This window comes from Ammospiza nelsoni, chromosome 2 (genome assembly GCF_027579445.1).
Source record: "Ammospiza nelsoni isolate bAmmNel1 chromosome 2, bAmmNel1.pri, whole genome shotgun sequence".
NCBI lineage: Eukaryota > Metazoa > Chordata > Aves > Passeriformes > Passerellidae > Ammospiza > Ammospiza nelsoni.
Window position 1 is genome coordinate 91,722,829 of NC_080634.1, and position 17,536 is coordinate 91,740,364.

Sequence of the window (17,536 nt, forward strand, 5' to 3'; positions counted from 1 at the left end):
CTTGCAAACAAGATGCAGCCCTGCTGAATGTTCCAAGGGTTTTGGCTTTTCTGTGGTGACCAGGATAAATTTTTCTGTAGAAGACTTGAACCTACTCCTTCAACTGAGGCCCAAGGAAATCTCCTGCTGCTACGTCTATTGCCAAGATACTAGAGAAGATAAACTCAATGCTTGCAAGATATGTCTTTGGTGCAGTAAAAGGAAGTGCCTTCTTCCCAATATCCCTCTTTAAAAAAAAAACAAACACAAGGCCAACCAAAAAAGGCAAAAAACATTAAAAGCACAGAAAAAAACTGCACACACACAGTAAGAAGGAAAAAAGCACAAAAAAAGGTTAAAAAAAGCACAAACCAATTCTGTCTGGAAAGAAGTTTCCAATTACCTTAAACCTACAAGTAGGTTTTATGATGAAACTAAGTTTGCTTTATTAACATATCACTTCCATGGGTATTAGACAAAGAACTTGAGAAATGATTGAAAAAGGAGTTGAATTTCCCCTGGAAAAGTAAAAAAAACTATGTAAATTATGTTTTTTATCATTACTTGATGCAACATTAAAAAAAAGAAAAGATGATTTATCACTGAAGTTCTTTGTACAACCTTCCTGTAATTACTGATACAAGCATCACTTCTAAATATTACTTCCTGCAAATCACAATGACATATTAATCCACATAATCAGAAATTGTACAAGAATCATATCCACATCAGAACTGGAGCACCAGCTTGGGTCTTAAAAAGGAATTCTTTATTAAGACAACATTAATGAAAATATTTCATTACTTAGTATGCTTGGTAACTTCAGTACCTACTAAAAGGCACAAATATTAGAGATAATTATCTTCACCACAGGCACTTACAGGTTTGTCTATTTATTACATGTTTCTGCTGTCTGAAATCAGATTCAAAACATCTTATGCCCCATAAGGAAATTATGTTAATATTTTTGTTCTCTGCTTTTATCACTTTACTATATTCAATTCAGAAAAAAAACACCCAATAGATTGAACCAATGGCAACACTGTCTTCCACATAACAGAACTGTTTCTCTTGCATATGAAAGCCTGCAGCCTAGTCACTTCAGAGAACTCAGGAAATAGATAAATCATGCACAACAAGGTGAAGACCTCTTTTCAATGAAAGTGGCAGGGTATCTGGTCTCAGCTGAGATACCACCACAACCAGAAATCATCTCCAGAGAGATGCTGTTTAATAAAAACTAACTGCTAGAGCTGTTGTCCTGTCAGGACAGTGCTGTGAGGATCTCCAGGCTGGAGCTGGAGACTGCAGTCAGAATTAAAAAAAAGTTCAATTAAGAATGCATTCTAGAAAGAAGATGTAGTATTAACAAAATACAAAGCAAAATACGTGATCTAGCAGAATTCACTGGGCTGGTTAGTTCTTGAGAATTTTGAAGTCCCATGCAACATTTTTATGGGAACTTCAGCTACTCAAAAAACCATGGGATTATTTCCTCTAGAAGTGTGACAGCAACACTGTAGCAGAAGGTAACTGGCCCCATGGGCAGGAGGCCTATGAATGCCCATCCGAGCTGGCACAAAACTAGTCAGAACAACCTGCCACTCCTTTTGGCCAGTTTTCTCTGTAGTCACTTAAACTCTACAAAATACACTGGGAACCAAAAAGCTATTCACCTCCAGGTCCCCTGAAAACTCTCCTATTCTAACTATTTGCCATCTCTGTTGAAGCAACAAATTTCAACAAAATATCCAGTATTTTTCAGTGGCAAAGTCTGGAAGTGAACATTAAGAGCTCCACAGCCTGTTAACAGCTTTCACTGACACTTTTGATGGAAGTACATTCTCACTTCCACAGAAAACATGACATTAAGACCCTTGCAAACACACAAAGTACACAATTTAGGAATTTTCAAAATTAAACCTCTATTTTCCTCAGTTTATTTTCTGTAGTCAACAGGGGCACTGGGAGTTTACAGGTCTCCATCAGACTGTTATAAAAATAACGGAACACCACTGCAGAACTAAACTAATTTGGTAACACTTTGTGAAAGTTTTCAGTAGCAATGAAGATTATTGCCTAAATACACAGAAAAATATTTTTCTCTGCATATTTTCAGTTTTTTTCTTCAGGATTTTGAAGTCAAAGCAAACAAAAGCACCAGTAAAGTTAGGCACGTTAGCAGGGTTTTGTTGTGGACTTTACTTTCATTACTACAGAAGCAGAAGTTCATACTCTGTTTTCCACATCTCAAATAGCTATACTTTCTCTACTTTCAAAACATGAGGACAATCCCCCCCACCCCAACAAAGACACAGAGAAACAAGGAAAAATCTAGGTCACAGATAACATCAAAATTTTTGCAGACAAAGCTGGAAAGCTGGTTTCCAGCACAATTCACTAAGTTTAAGAATGCCCTGGACAACTCCTTTTCCTGAGTTAACCTGCCATCCTCTTCAACTCTCAACTGCTTATGATGCTTCAAAATAACAGAAACAACAGAGAAGATAGAGAGAGATGAACATTCCCTGCAGGGCAACTTCTCTTCTACCCTTATGACTAGATTTTGCCCAATTTGGACACACAAGGTTCCTGTTAAGATGTGCATTAGAAGTTTCCCAGTCTCTGAAAGTTTAAGCCATCTGGGAGCACAAAGACTCTTTTACAATGTGATTCTGAGAAGTTACAGGGAAAAGCAGTTTAGTTGGCAAGTCACACTTCCAAAGCAGAGTCCACGTGTATTGTTCATATGCTGAGTTTGAGAACATCAACACAAGTAAGAGAAGCAGTGCCCTAAAAAACCTGTGCAACACATATGACAGCCAAGGTAATTCCCTTCCTCCCTTCTCATATCTTTAATCCTACAAAACAGAATTTTTTGGTATTTCCACAAAACAGCCTCTGAGTAAACACAAACTTACCAGGATTCTTTTACGATCCTTTTCTGATAAAAATTTCACTGGTGGGTATTTCTGGGTGAAACTGTGGAACATTTCAAAACAAAGAAGAAAAACAAAGTAAGTTTCAGCCTGGTTTCTTTCACATACCTCTCTTTGCAGTGTAAGAAACTACAATGAAAATCTTCCACTCTTAAAGTTCTGCTAAGAGTATATTTAGTCCTTTATTCTAAAAAAGAATCTGGGTCAACACAAGACAATGACTTTGCATGCTAAAATATCAAAATTCATCTGCATACAGTGCTTTTAAAATTTACCCCTGATTTTGTATAATGAAACACCTGACTTTTATCTTTTTAGAGCTGAACAAGTGTCAGGCATGACATCAGAAGAGAATAAAACAATAAAACATGAGCAGTGACTGGATGCCTTCTTTTTAAAGTTTTAAAAGGCAAACCACCCTCTTAAAAGCTCTCGAACACATTTTGTTGACTTACCACATTGACTTCAAACACTTCTTGAAGTTTCAATGTGAAACTTACAATATAAAGTTTTAATTTGCCTTAAAGTTTTACAAAAATCAATATAAAGTTTACAATCAGAATGTTGAAAAAACACATTTTAAGATATTTTAACAATTTCCACAAGAGACTTTATTCAGTATAAAAACCAATCTTAGTTTTCTTAGACATGCTAGACTGCCATTTATTTGATGATTTTCAAGCTAGTAATTTAATTTTTGCATCTTCTTTACAAGAACTTAATCAAACCAAAACCACCATAAAATAAAATGAGGCAACATATGAATCTTAAGTGCTCTCTCAAGCTCTTGATGCTTCAAACCTTAGAAGAACTTCTCTCTCTCCCTGGCATGCATTCTGCAACAAAGTCCTCTGAAAGAAGGTGTAAATTTTATTTATTTCAGTAATTAGCTTCATAGTCTTAGCAATTCAATAGCTCAGGTTTCCCTCAACTAAACATCAGCATGACACTGCACATGCTGTTGTTACTCTTCTCCTCCAGTAAGTCCACAGGTGAGAGAGCCTGGTGTAGCATACAAGAGCCAAAAATGCCAAAAGTTACATTTTCTTATCCTCACCAAAAGCTACTCACTGAACTGACCCTACAACTGTGATCCTGAAGCACCCCCTCCTCCTCTGCTTCTAACCTGCAGTACTGGCTCAACAGGAATTCTTCAGCACCAGAGCACAGATGCTTCAATACTTTATCCAATTTTCATCACAGCATGAAAGCTGCTTTCAGTTTCTCAGATAGGGGAAATATGGCAATGGAACCTTCCAATGTTAGCCACACAGGGAGACTGAAAAAGAAGCTTCCTACGCTTGCCTTACATCTCTGTACAGGTCACTAACCATTTCTTTGATTTATGCTGAAGAAATGAAAGACAATGCAGATGTGGAATCCATATCCTTTCTGAGATAGAGAGGAAAATTCACTCATAACAAGAGATTTTTGAGTTCAAAATAAGTTTAAGTGCCAAATAACTAGATGCAAGGCAAGTCTCTCTCCTCCATTCTGAAGACCACTATTTTAAGGTTGTAGTAATCCAGCCTGGGGTCATATTGCTGCCAAAGGACCTCACAACCATTTCTGCTCCTTCTATTACACCAGTAGCAGTTTAGAGGCAGTGGGAGAGAGTCTGGCAGCCAAAAACCTTTTGGCAACAAAACAGAGATTATCTTGACTTGATGCTTGCTTTGATAATGACATGGCAATGCTTTTGCTGCACAAATTCTTTATAAAAACTTTACAGGTCTAGCTTCAGTTAAATAATCTCTGGTCATGAGACTAGCATTAAGGAATTCTTGTCTTTCCTGCTTCTCAAAAGCATGAAGATGGCTTGCTTTCAAGTTTTATCTGCTTATGAAGTAAGAAAACATTGACACTAGAATAAGCTTTGCAAGCAGGATCAGCTTTCAGGCATGTGACAGTGAGAAGTCATTTACTGCCATTTCACACAGATATAAAATTTAAAAAATATTAATTGCAACAACCCACACTCAGCTAAACCACCAGAGGTAAAGGGCTACATTATTTGAAAAATAATAAAAACACAATAATAAGAGCACCCTTTTTGTCAAAGTATAATCTCCAGATTGGCTCATACAGAGCTAAAAAATATCTTGATTCCTTCTCCTTTTTCCTAGAGTTCTGAAACAAGACTTATCAATACACATGAAAATAGTATTTATAGTATTTATCTGGCTTATAGGAGAAGTTTTAACTTAATGGTTCTACTCAAAAACTCATTGCTCATTTGAAAAAATACAACAATTATTTAATAAACAAGAGCCAATCAGGATACCCTCCCACAGAGGTCTTCTGTGGATGGCAGAAGAAAATACCTGGATTACCCACCACTGAAGCTGAAGCTTACTGAACTATCAACAAAGATTAAATAAATCAATTTAATATTGTAAATAGCAAGGTGGTGACACTTTGTTTCACATTTGCCAATTGTTTGACAATTTGTTTCACATTGCCAATACACACCTAGTTCAACCTATGAAGTTCATGTGCATATTAAGAGATGAGCAACCAGCTCAGTATTCTCACTGAAATAAATTGGATGTGGCAGGTCACTGAATCTTTCAAATCAATTGTAAAAAACATAACTGAATTTTTTTTTTTTTCCTTACAGCCCAGGAGAGGTGGGTGGAGGAAGGGCAGCTGCTCACTGGCAAGACAAAACTCTGAACACCAAAGTACTGCAGGTGTCAAGCATACCTCTGGCCAGCAGCAATGGTATTCTGCCCCCTCTCCAGAGGAAGAGGGCACAGCCACCAGTAGGCAATACCCCACGAGGGCTTACTGATACTGCTTGGACAGTCCAGTCTTAACCCTTTGGAATGCAGCACTCTGCTTTGCCTGGGACACCAACAGCGTCACCTGCAAAACCCTACACCACTGGCAAAAGCAGCATGTCCTTGTCAGAGCTGACAGTTCCCACTGCCATACCAGACCTCATTCTGTGATGAAATCATCTGTCCATGAGGACACCCAGATCAGAGAACTGATGTGACCCAAGAGTGAGCAGGCAGAGTGTGAGGGCTAACACATTCCCTTACAGATCCTGAGAGAAGCAGGTCAGTCAGGCTCATCCAAAGCACACACACACACATCTTAATGCACAAGCAAGTCACTGCACAGTAGCTGAAGCAGGGTAACCACCACAAGTATGGGAAAAGTGTGGTAAAACACACTTTAAGTCTCTTGAAGATGAAACCAGTATGTCCTAGCAGACATAAACCACAGTAACCCATTCATCACCTGGACTCCAAATAGCAAATACCTCCACTGGATTTGAACTTTACAGAGTCCAGCATGCCCAGCTTGATCTGGTAGGATCAATCAGCCAGAATAGCTTAACCTTTAATGCCTCAGCATTCAATGCCCTGCCCTCACTTATAAATGACAACAAATCAAAGGTTCTCAAGGTATTCCAACAATTTATTTCAAGCCTATAACTGCAGAACTGACTGCTACAGAAAAAAAAAAGTGCCTTTGAGCTGCTTCCCAAATTCAGCAGATGACATACCTTTTTTCCAGATCTTTGATTTTCTCCCTTAGAGGTGCAACAACCTAAATTAAAGGAAAAACATTTAATCTTTGAAGAATAAAATAGGATTCACATCACAAAAGACACACATAGGAAGTTGCCTTAGAGCAGAAATCATGGCAAGCAGTCTCCTATGGAGCTCTTTACTGAAGACACTCCAAGAAACTTACATTTCAAAGCCTCCTTTACATAAAAAACCCTTGAACCTTTTCCACCAAAAATCAAATCACCTAGAAAAGTGTGAAATGAAATCCCTTAACTTACCATTGAAAACAAAACATCTCAAGGCTATGAGTACCATAGTCTTGACAAGGACATCCAATGTTATGATTCCTATTTGACAAAGTGAAGTCATAAGTGACTTGTCTGAGGTTGTCAAAGGTAATCTATATCCAGCAACAGAACAATGGGACAGTAATTGAAACATCAACTATTTAAATGGACAACAGACAAGCACACAGAGGACACAGTCAGAGGGGCATTAGCTCCAGTGAAATGTCTGTAATTCTCTCAGAACATGCTATGCAAATTCAAAGATATATCACATTTAAATACCTAAGTATGTTCTACATCATGATTTGAAGTTATATTTAGGCTTAATAGAATCTTGAAATTTGTTAGAAAATATAGTTCACCTACCAAGACTTCTGTTTGCATTTTCATGGCTTTAGAAAAGAGAATCATTTAGGCTGGCATCAGTTTCAATATCTTTATCACAGGACCCAAATTTCTAACAGTCCTGCTGAATTTCAACAGGAGTCTCTGAACTCTTGTTTTTAAGTTTACTAAAGCCTTGTCACAAAATTTACTTTCTTGGGCTATACATAAGTTGAAAGCTGTCAGAGGTTCTAACTGGTACTAAGTGGCAGCACATCAGCAACCACCATTAATTTGTTTTATACAAATACTTCTGGTTAGAGCTAGACAATTCAGTAACTTCATAAACCGAATAAAACTGCATATTCATGTTAAGAGGAAATAATATGGTATTATCATTTATATTCATTAAATATTTAGCTCTGTGGAATAGCAAATAATTCTTGAAACAGTTATTCTGATGGTGTAAGACATTATAGAAGTGCAACTTTAAAAATAAGATCCAGAAACGTCCAACTTCTCACACCTTACAGTAACTCTGATCTACACATTGAATTTTAAATATTTCATCATTCTTAAACAACTGGAATTTTCACAATGCTTGCTGCAACACTTATCAGAATCTCTTTTTTTAAAATTCAAACAAACCAACCAAAAAAAAAGAGAAAGAGAAATGCAAAAGGCAAACTAAGAAAACAGGCTCTCCACTGATTTTAAGCAATCTCAGTAGGCTGCTCACTGTGTTCAGAGGAACAACTGCTATACAAACCTGCTGGAATACAAGACACTAGGCAGACCAGGCTACACAAGTACAGGAACACATACCCACAACAAGGGTAAGGGGGTATCGAGCTCAAGGACTTCTCTATCCATTTAATACTTTGTTTTATTGTTATTACACTGGAAGGCTGAAACATTTGGAGAAACATCCATTGCACACATTCTCAATATTTCACAATAAACTGAGGCTGAAATGGAAATTCAGAGGTATTGCACAGCAGTCCTGAACCACCAGTAAGTTCAGTCCCCATATCTACTCCAGAAATTGTCAGGACTTGTGCTTAAAGCCTTGGCACTGCACACCCTTCCCAGCCACCAACATTGCTATATTTATTCATTAGTTAAGAACAAAGCAAAGCAATTTTAGGCACCTTCAAATTTGTAATGCACCTTGTAAATACTTCACATTTTGTAAGGCAGTCAGAGAAACGAATTTGTGTACATCCTTAAAGTTACAAATAAAACAGTTCTTGGGAGGATTCTACCATAGTCTCTGCAGCAAATGTATCAGCAGATCCATCACTATCAAGAAAGGTTTTAATGAAAATAAAGTGGAGTCAGAGATCAATGTTAGAAACTCCACTAGAGCAAAGAATAGTTCAAAAACTTATGTACAGACAAAAATCCAATGCTTTGGTTTTAGCAGAATCAAGAGTAAGGAGATACAATTAAATATACCACTTCAATATGAAATGAGTAAAATGGAGTACTCCAAACAGATTACAACTATTAGCAAACTAACCTCCTCTATTCTACTTTCCACCTTCTGATCCCCATTTTCTTGAAGAGACCTGTGGGCAAGAAAAGAAAAAAATTAATCCACACCTAAGCAATAATTGCTCCACTGCACCTGCATCATATTAAAGCAGCATTCTCAAAGCACCTCAAGTTAGTATTTTTCAAAAACATAATTAGAACAAATTAAAGAGGATGGTCTAATTTCCATTGAAATCCATCAGTTCGGCAGAAAGTGAACCAAGCCCACAGGAAAAACCAGTACAAATAAAAATGACACTCATTTTACATAGAAAATTACCTGTATTTTAGAAAAGTGTCTAATTACTGGTGCAAATTTACTGTGCAAAGACCCAAAATGTCTCTTTGAGGGTCTCTGTTTACTGTATGCTTACACTTTTTCCCTTTGGCAAATGTATCCCACTTTGACTTTGAACTTTTCCAAACACATGGGAAAAACCCCCAACTGCACTAAAACACATCTTCAGTAACAGCCTGATGGGCAATACTGACTTCTCACACAAATGTTACTCATTGACATGAGGCCAAGGATGAAGTATGTTGTGGTAACTCATGAAAATAGAATACTGTCTAAAAAGATCAGTGTCTTGCACAAATCTGTGTGGTCTTATTTAGCATCTAATTGGGTAAAGTGTCTCACTTTTGAGTAAATTTTTACAAGTGTAGAATATGTATTTTTAAATTCTACCTCTTGTATCAAGGTTATGCAATTTTCCTAACATTTGTGTTACTATGTTTTTGGGTTTTTTTCAATTAAACCTTCTGAAAGGGGAATTATTTATCTCACAGTAGTTAAAGTTTTGGCATACTAGAGGAATCATGGGTATCCAACATAAAATGCAGTTCTTTCAAGTGAAAAACAGAGCTCCTTTACTTGGGACCTGAACTCATTACACCTAGAGAAACAGAAGATCCTTTGTTAAGCAGATATATATATATATATATACACCACACTGCTAGAAGTTAAAGCAATGATTCCCTTCATAACCCTCTGTAAAACTCTCACTTTTTAAGAAAGTTAACTGCCTATTACTGAGCCAAAGACCTTACTGACCAGATTCATTTGTACCTCTAAAGAATACAGTAAATTCCAACAGTAAGACACACATTCCCTGAACCATCTGTTCAAACCAAGTTGTCATTTATTGCACTAGTGGCAATAAAAACCCTGAAGCTAATGTTGAATGGTTGTACTATGAGGAAGTGGTATTAAGCTATCCTGGAGGATTTTGAAAATGTTTACCCAAGTAACAGAAAATTACAAAAAACTATGCAAACAACTGTGGAACATAGTCTTTCCTCTCTTGTAAGTGAGGAAGGAAAATATGGAAATCCCCTCAGAATTTAAAAAGTTCCCCTCAAAAATAGTTCCTACTGTTTTTTACTCACAGTAAAATCCTGCAACTCACTCTGCAACCTAATTTTTCATGGGCATTTCCTCCTAATGAAGACAATCCTACTGGCTGAGGACCAACATCAGTCCCTCAGAAATAATTTTCACCCTCAACAGCTCTAAAAAGGACATCTCAAATAAGAATTCAGAGGCAGCCAGCGGCAGAATTTTTAAGAACAGCTTATCAGGAAATAAACCAGAATATCAGGATCCCACACCGACCTGTCCTCCTCAAACCCCTCTCTGAGGTTCTTGTCCTTTGTTAAGAAATGATCAGCTGCTCATGTAACAGCTGCTAAGCTGCCATAGTTCACTGGTCATGATAACACGGTAATCTAACTGATATCTCCATCTGCAACCCACAGCAGCCCAGCAGCTGTTTGCCTGACAGCTGAGCACTCTTTGCATCAAGGGTGGGAAACTCTGAGAGGAGCAGAGTGGACCACCTGTGATAGGAACAGATCCCAGGGTAAGCTGTCATGAGTGCATTAGAGCCTAGAGAAAATTCATTACTATTATTCTTATTTTGTCTCAATCTTTCCTTACTACGTGCTGCTAGAAGTGGCAACAGAAAACCAAAATCCTTTACTAGCAAAACAACATGGTAAAATATTCTGTCCTCTATACACAATGACTTTGCTGTAGGGAATAAGCTGTCGCCATATTCTCTTCTATTTCTTTTGCAGCTGTGTCTTCCCAGTGAATTTTCCTGCAGGACAAATTCACATGCAAGCAGAAATGTGGAAATCTGCATGTTCTGCATACATATTGTCTTTCTGTTTCTAAAGGAAAAAAATTCTAGAGGACAATGCAGGATTTTCTCCTTTTCAGCAGTTAAATAATCAGATTTTCTACCAATTAACTGTGGAGGTGGAAAAACTCTCCAAAGAACATTTCTGATTCTAGGTATAGAAATTTAATAATGGGAAGCAGTGGAGAATGTGCTGCTCTTCAATATTTAAGCCGACATTATCACTGAGATACAGTCACATCTGTGCTAAGGAAAAGCAGAATCCAAGCCTATACAAACAGGTATGCCAACCAACTGGCCAAAATCAGAAGATGAATTTGTGCAAACAAAAGCAGATGAAGTGCCAGTAAAATTCCAGATGAGATCTATAGCAAATATACAATAATTTTGTATTTAAAAAAAAAATGGTATCAGCTTCTTAGCAACCACCCAAACAACAGCGTGAGCTGCTGTTTTTCTCTCTGCTTTATATATATTGATAGGAAAGTAAGTTAATTTTATTAAAGGTAAGGATAGTCAATACAAAAATTTTATACTTTACCTCATATTGACAAAGTTTCCCCATACAGCTGGAAAATAAGAAGAGAGAAAACATTACAATGTCATATAGCAGTACCTGAAGTAATTTTTTCCTATTATCATCAGAAGGAATTTAAGACAATATTATGTCAATCACAAACAAAGTTACATATACACCTCCCATACGTAAGTGTCTAGAACACAGTTTCAGAGTATGGGTGGAATTATGATGAGATTACATGTGACTGTAAAAAAATACACAGGAATTATTTAACCTGTAATTTGGGACTGCACACAGATTGGATGAATCAGAACACTCAACTTGTTTATTAAGGATACTGGAAAAAATGACAAGAGCAAGAAACCAGCCCTGTGGACCTGAACCACACAAATTGGAAACTGCAGAGTGACAAAAGACTGGCCACTACAGACTAGAGCTGAACCACTCCAAGGAGGTGCCTCAGGAGTCCTGCATTAAAGGTAGCAAATGCTTGTATGCACATATAATTGTGTCTAAATACATATATAATGTGATGTAAACACATAAGACACCTAAGCAATATAACTTACAATGCCTCAGTAAGCAAACAAAACTCATTTATTACTGTTTGTATGGAAAAAGTTTTATAGAAAGATAAATCACCATATAAAAATCAAAGACCAAAAGATATAACTGGTCAGGGCTTAGGAGATTATAGGAAGACTATGAGAACACTGACTTTACTTTTAACTTTCAACTAGGAAACAGAATGCAGGTTAAAGTGAAAAAAATTAGAAGCCATAAACCAGGCTACACTGACAAGGAACACTCGACAACTTTGCATCATCAAGATAAACAAGTTTAACGTGGAACAGTTATGTAAGGGATTTTGCAAAACAAGCAACACAAGAAATATACTCCAAACATCTCCAGAAAATCATTCTGGAGTTGCTCTTTAAGGGACAAGGCTCAAGCTAAGGACCAAATTACATTGGGTCTTAGGGAGTAGCCTATACACAGCATTACCATACATACAGAAAATTTCTAAAGTGTCCCCAGATTTTGTAAGCTGTAAAATATTTTGCCTACCTTTAGGCTTTGCACATACATTTCCATCACTATTACTCAATGAGCTCATGGATAAGGTGTTACAGAAACAAAACAAAAAATACTGCTACAGTCACAGGCACCTTCTAGGCAGGAGAAATGAGACGTTCCCAGGAAGGAGGAGTGGGGAGGACACAAATAAGGATTCAGTAATGCAGTTGTTCTAGCCTTCAGGGGATGGGAAAGCTACTGAACTGTTTGTAAGTGCTGAGTGCTGCTGAGTAACTCACGAGTAACTCAAAGGAATTCATGACAGAATAAGAAATAAACTGTAGGAGGGCTCTGTTATCTGTGGTGATACCATAAAACCACCTGTCATCTTCTGGGGTAAAGATAGGGAAGCTTTATTATATTACAACAAATGACCCATAAAATCCAACAGAATTTTTAAATAACCTGGATTTTGTGTTAACTAGATAAAGTAAATTGAATGTGGTGAAAACGAAATACAGTGTCCAGCACAGTAAATTCAAGTTATTCACCCTCTGGCTAGGATTTTAGAATTATGTATGACAACACTAATGAAAAAACTACTTTTCTTTCAATGAGTGATGACAATCTGGCAGTAACAGGTACAGAATTCTTCAGTTAAACAGGACTGAGCTACACTTACACAGAATAATTTTTCTGGGCTACAGAAAACAATGTAAGTGGTTATGCAGTGGCAGGAAGCATCTGGCTTAGCTGGTGAAGTAGGAATTGACTGAAGGAAAAAAAAAAAGGAGTTGCCAGTTGCAACAAATACCACCCTCCCAGTTTTGTTGCAAAGACAGTGAAGCCACATTGCACACAAGGAACTGGCTTCCTAAAGAAAACATGTGACTTGTGTGTGCTCAGTGTGCACAGCAGGGAAGGGAAGCGCAGAAAGGCATTCACATCCTTGCAGAAACACTGCTTTTGATATCTCAGTTCTGTAGGAGAACATGACCTTGCATTAAACTTTTACAAATTGTATTGGGTACTGCTAAAAAAAAAAATTGCAAAAAAATTTGCAAAATTTATCACTCAGGAACTATCATACAGAGAGATATGAAGAACCCTGAAGTCTCTCATGTGTACAGAGATGTTGGAAAAACTCACTTCAACATACTCACTGCCTTCATAAAGGATTCTGAATGTGCAATTCTCAAAAGGACCTCTTTGGCTACTGGTGCTCTCATGGAGCTTACACCAAGGTTGAAGGGATCAGAGCTAACATTTTTGTACAAGAGTGGAAATAAGGTTTGGCTGTTTTTCTTCCAAATACAGAGCTGTTTATATAACGTGCTTACCCAGCAGCAGAACCAGAATCACGCCTGGCTCACAGAGGATTTCCTTGCCCTAAAGGTCAAGTCAATGCTGGTTTGACACTCAGGCAAGAATCATGGAAACACAGAGGTAAGTAGGTCCAAATCCACAAGCAGAATGATGAAAATTATAAGCCTAAATTCAAGATGAAAATCCTTACAGGCATCACAAAACCACTTGACAGGCCCATCAAGTTCAGGCCCCAAAAGCTGCAAACACAGATGGTTAAAAAAATCTTCCACATCAGCAAGGTCACAAATTAGGCACTACACAAACCCAGCTTTCAAAAGCATGAGACTCCTAATGGACCAAATTTGAGCAAACACTAACACAACCCAGAGCTTCACTGTAAAAGCCAGTTTTAAAAATTCAAGTCTAAAGCCAAATCTTTTAAGCCAAAAGGTATTAATCCAGGATAATAGTCCTGTGCCAATTCTCAGACTGTAGAGATTTAACATCCTCACCCCCCACAGCCACACAGAACATACTCTGTGAAGAACTTCCAACTTATCCAACTAGAAGGCATTCATAAATATAGTCTTCCTGCCATCTACTGAAACTCTGTGCAAGAGAAGAATTCATCATTCACTGGAAGAAGCATGACTTGTATCCTAACAATTCAGACATTCACCTACAACAGAAGGAGACAGGGGTTCTACTTTCAAAGACGGATTGTAAACCTCACCCAATGACTGATTAAGGTCATGGTAAATTGGCATTAGGGAAGTGAGCAGAATATCTGAATTGTTGGAGCCTGGTTTAATGGGCTGTAGGAAGAGTAAAAATAGGACTGCACCTATTTGAGGTGTCTTTTTCCCCGTTGCATCCTTTTCACAAAAAAATAAATAATTTTTATTGCAGCATTTTTGCAAGGATTAATTGCAAGTACTATGAAGAGTAAAGTACATTAATCATTAATCATTCCCACAGACATTATACTTTAAAGTGAAGGCTTCCAGGGAAGGACTCAAGGATCATCTCTTGAGTAAAATGATGAAGAACTCTCTAAAATAGCCTGTTTTAAAAAAAGAAAAAGAAATAAAAGAAATAAAAGGTTTCTTAATGCTGCAATCACGGTATTTTTATTAAAGAGGTATTTCCATTTATCTGACTAAACATTAATCACTCAAGGTTTGTAGAAAACTCAAACACTTTTTTGTTGCTTTCCCCAGCCACTGAGATTAAGCTGTAAGTACCCGGCAGGCACAGTCTTACAGTAAAATTGTTGTAGGTTTTCAAGACTTCTCAAACCTCCCTTAAAGGCAATTAGCCATATATGAGTAAAGAATTTGGTGTTGGTTTTGTTCCTACTGAATATATTTACAATCCTGAAAATTTAAAAGTTTGTTTAGTTTTTCTAGAGAAGCCGCATTCTGAAATGATGCTGAATGCAGAGGACTGGAATGACAGGGATACTGATAGCAAAGGAATAGTCCAGGAGCTATCCTTTGGATACAAACCAACCATGCCTACATTAAGAAAAAAAACAACAAAAAAAAAACAACAAAAAAAATCACCCAAATAACAACAACAAACCAAAACAACAACAACAACAAAAAAACCCCAAATCACAACAACACAAGATATAAAATCTGTTAAATCACACTTGAAAAATACAACAGAAACCCCAAGTATTTGGCTAGGGTTTTGCTGAGCATCTACTATTAAGTGGACACTTCAATATCACAGTCAGACTTTCTAACTCTAACCAGCTGCATTTCATAGCAAGCGTTCCCTTTCCAGGTCCTCCAAACACAGGAATTGGATGTATGTTTTCATCTGAATATTCTTTAAATTTGTCATCTTTGCAATAATACTTTTTGTACAGGTTTCTATCAAATACAGGTTACTACACCAAGAGAACCTTGTATGCCATCATTAACTCATCCATAACAGGCTGAGGAACCAGAAAACAACTCTGTCACAACCCAAAGGTGGAAAAAAACACAATCCTGAAAGAACCCTGTATCTTTATCCCTCCTTTCTGGGTCTCTTTAAATGACATTAAAATCAAGTCACAAACTACTACAGGCCCTCAACAGTAATATACACTCAATCTGAAATTATTAGTGACATCACTAGTTTCAGCATCACATACATTTTAAAACAGATATTTTAAAAATCAAAACCATGATGTCCATAGAGTACCAAAACAGATGCAATCTCTTTTAAAACCATATTCTTTCCCAATTGCTTTGTTGTTTGCATTTTCAGGACTGTTAAAGAAACTTCTATACAAACTTTTGTCTAAATAGATTTAGCTGAAAGCACAGAGATTTTTCCCTGTATCAGCCACCTTTCAACTTCTGCTCCACAAAATATAGAGATTACAAGATGATGTTTGTTACAAATAGATTTCACTATCAACAGAAACAGCATGCAGGAATAATATGAATTGATATAGTCATAATCAGAATTTTTAGAGCAAACTCGTATGCTCTGAACATCCAAAGTGAATTGCTTCAAACTTTCCATTTCAGAGAGATGCAACAGCATTCAAAAAAGGGTTTAGGTTTCTTTTTGGTTTTTTTTTTGCTTAAATCTGACTCTCAACAGTCACTCAGCAACTTCAGTCTCCTAGAAGAAATAAGGTTTTAGTTTCCAGACACAAACCTGACAAAAAGGGAGCACATGTAAAGGGAAATAATAAAATACTTTTTAATACAATTGCATTAAAGTTTTAATTTAATCATTGTACATATTTAATAACATAAATACAACAATTTTCTTTAGGAAACTATTATTTCCCACACAATATCTTGTGGCTAAACTGGAGAAATATGACTTTGATGGACTACTCAAGAGATGGCAGCTGGGTGGCTGCACCCAGGGCTCAGTGCCCAGAGGAGATCAGTAACAACTGGTGTCCATCAGAGGGGTGCCCTGGGACCAGTACTGCTCAGTATCTCCATTAAGGACACAGACACAGCACTGAGTGCATCCTCAGCAAGTCTGCAGATGAAGCTGTTAAGTGTATTGAGGGAAAGGATGCCATCCAGAGGGACAAGGACAAGCTTAAGTAATGGGCAAACATGAACCTCATAGAGTGCAAGGTCCTGCACCTGGGTTGGAGCAATCACCAGTACCAGTACAGACTGGGTTACAAGAGGACTGTCAAGCAGGTCCTGGGGGTACTAGTAGAAAATTTGGACATGGAATGGCAATGTGCACTTTCAGCTCAGAAAACAAATCAAAAACACTGGGCAGCACCAAAAGAAGTGTGGTCACCCTGTCAACTGAGGTGATCCTTCCTCTCTACTCCACTCTCATGAGACACCACTGGCATACAGCTCTAGGGCTCCCAGGACAAGAAACACATTGACTTGTCAGAGAGGGTCCAGAGGAGGGTCACAAAACATGGTCAGAGGAATAGAACACCTCTCTTACCAGGACTGTCTGAGAGAGCTGGCTAGAAAAGCCTGGAGAAGAAAAGGCTCTGAAGAGACCTTACTGTGGCTTTACTTAAAGGGGGCTTACAAGAACAATGAAGAAAAACTTTCTAGCAAGGCCTGTAGTGAGAGGACCCCTAAGAGGCAATGGTGTTAGCCTGAAAGACAGTAGGTTTAAGTAAGATGCAAGGAAGCAATTCTTTACTATGGAAGTGCCAAGCCTGAACAGGTTGCCCAGAAAAGTTGTGGATGGCCCACACCTGTAAACAACATGAGGTTGGACAGGGCTCTAAGCAACCTGTTCTACTAAAAGATGTAGAACATTCCCCCTGGGAAGTGGGGGGCTGGATTAGATGATCTTTAAAAGTCTCATCCAATGCAAACCATTTTATGATTTGGCCAATATATTTCAAATCACCTTTTATAGTCTTGATTCCATAAGAATAAAAAAAACGTCTCAGCTGTAGCCCATGTGTAATTCCAGCAGTATGTCAATTTGCTTTAGAAAATTATTTTACTGA

General features: G+C 37.6%; 1 protein-coding gene across 2 annotated transcripts in view; it reads right to left on the reverse strand.

Annotated features, from left to right (window-relative positions):
• UXS1 (UDP-glucuronate decarboxylase 1) overlaps positions 1-17,536 on the reverse strand; it is a 55,899-nt gene that overhangs the window by 32,408 nt on the left and 5,955 nt on the right. Inside the window, exons 2-5 of one of the 2 annotated variants that reach the window (XM_059466711.1) lie at positions 11,275-11,302; positions 8,576-8,624; positions 6,436-6,479; positions 2,901-2,961 (exon numbers count right to left, since the gene is read on the reverse strand). In XM_059466711.1, coding sequence (XP_059322694.1) covers positions 2,901-2,961; positions 6,436-6,479; positions 8,576-8,624; positions 11,275-11,302 — 182 coding nt within the window. Of the gene's footprint in view, positions 1-2,900; positions 2,964-6,435; positions 6,480-8,575; positions 8,625-11,274; positions 11,303-17,536 lie in introns of those variants that run through there. The other variant, XM_059466712.1, reaches the window with a different exon arrangement.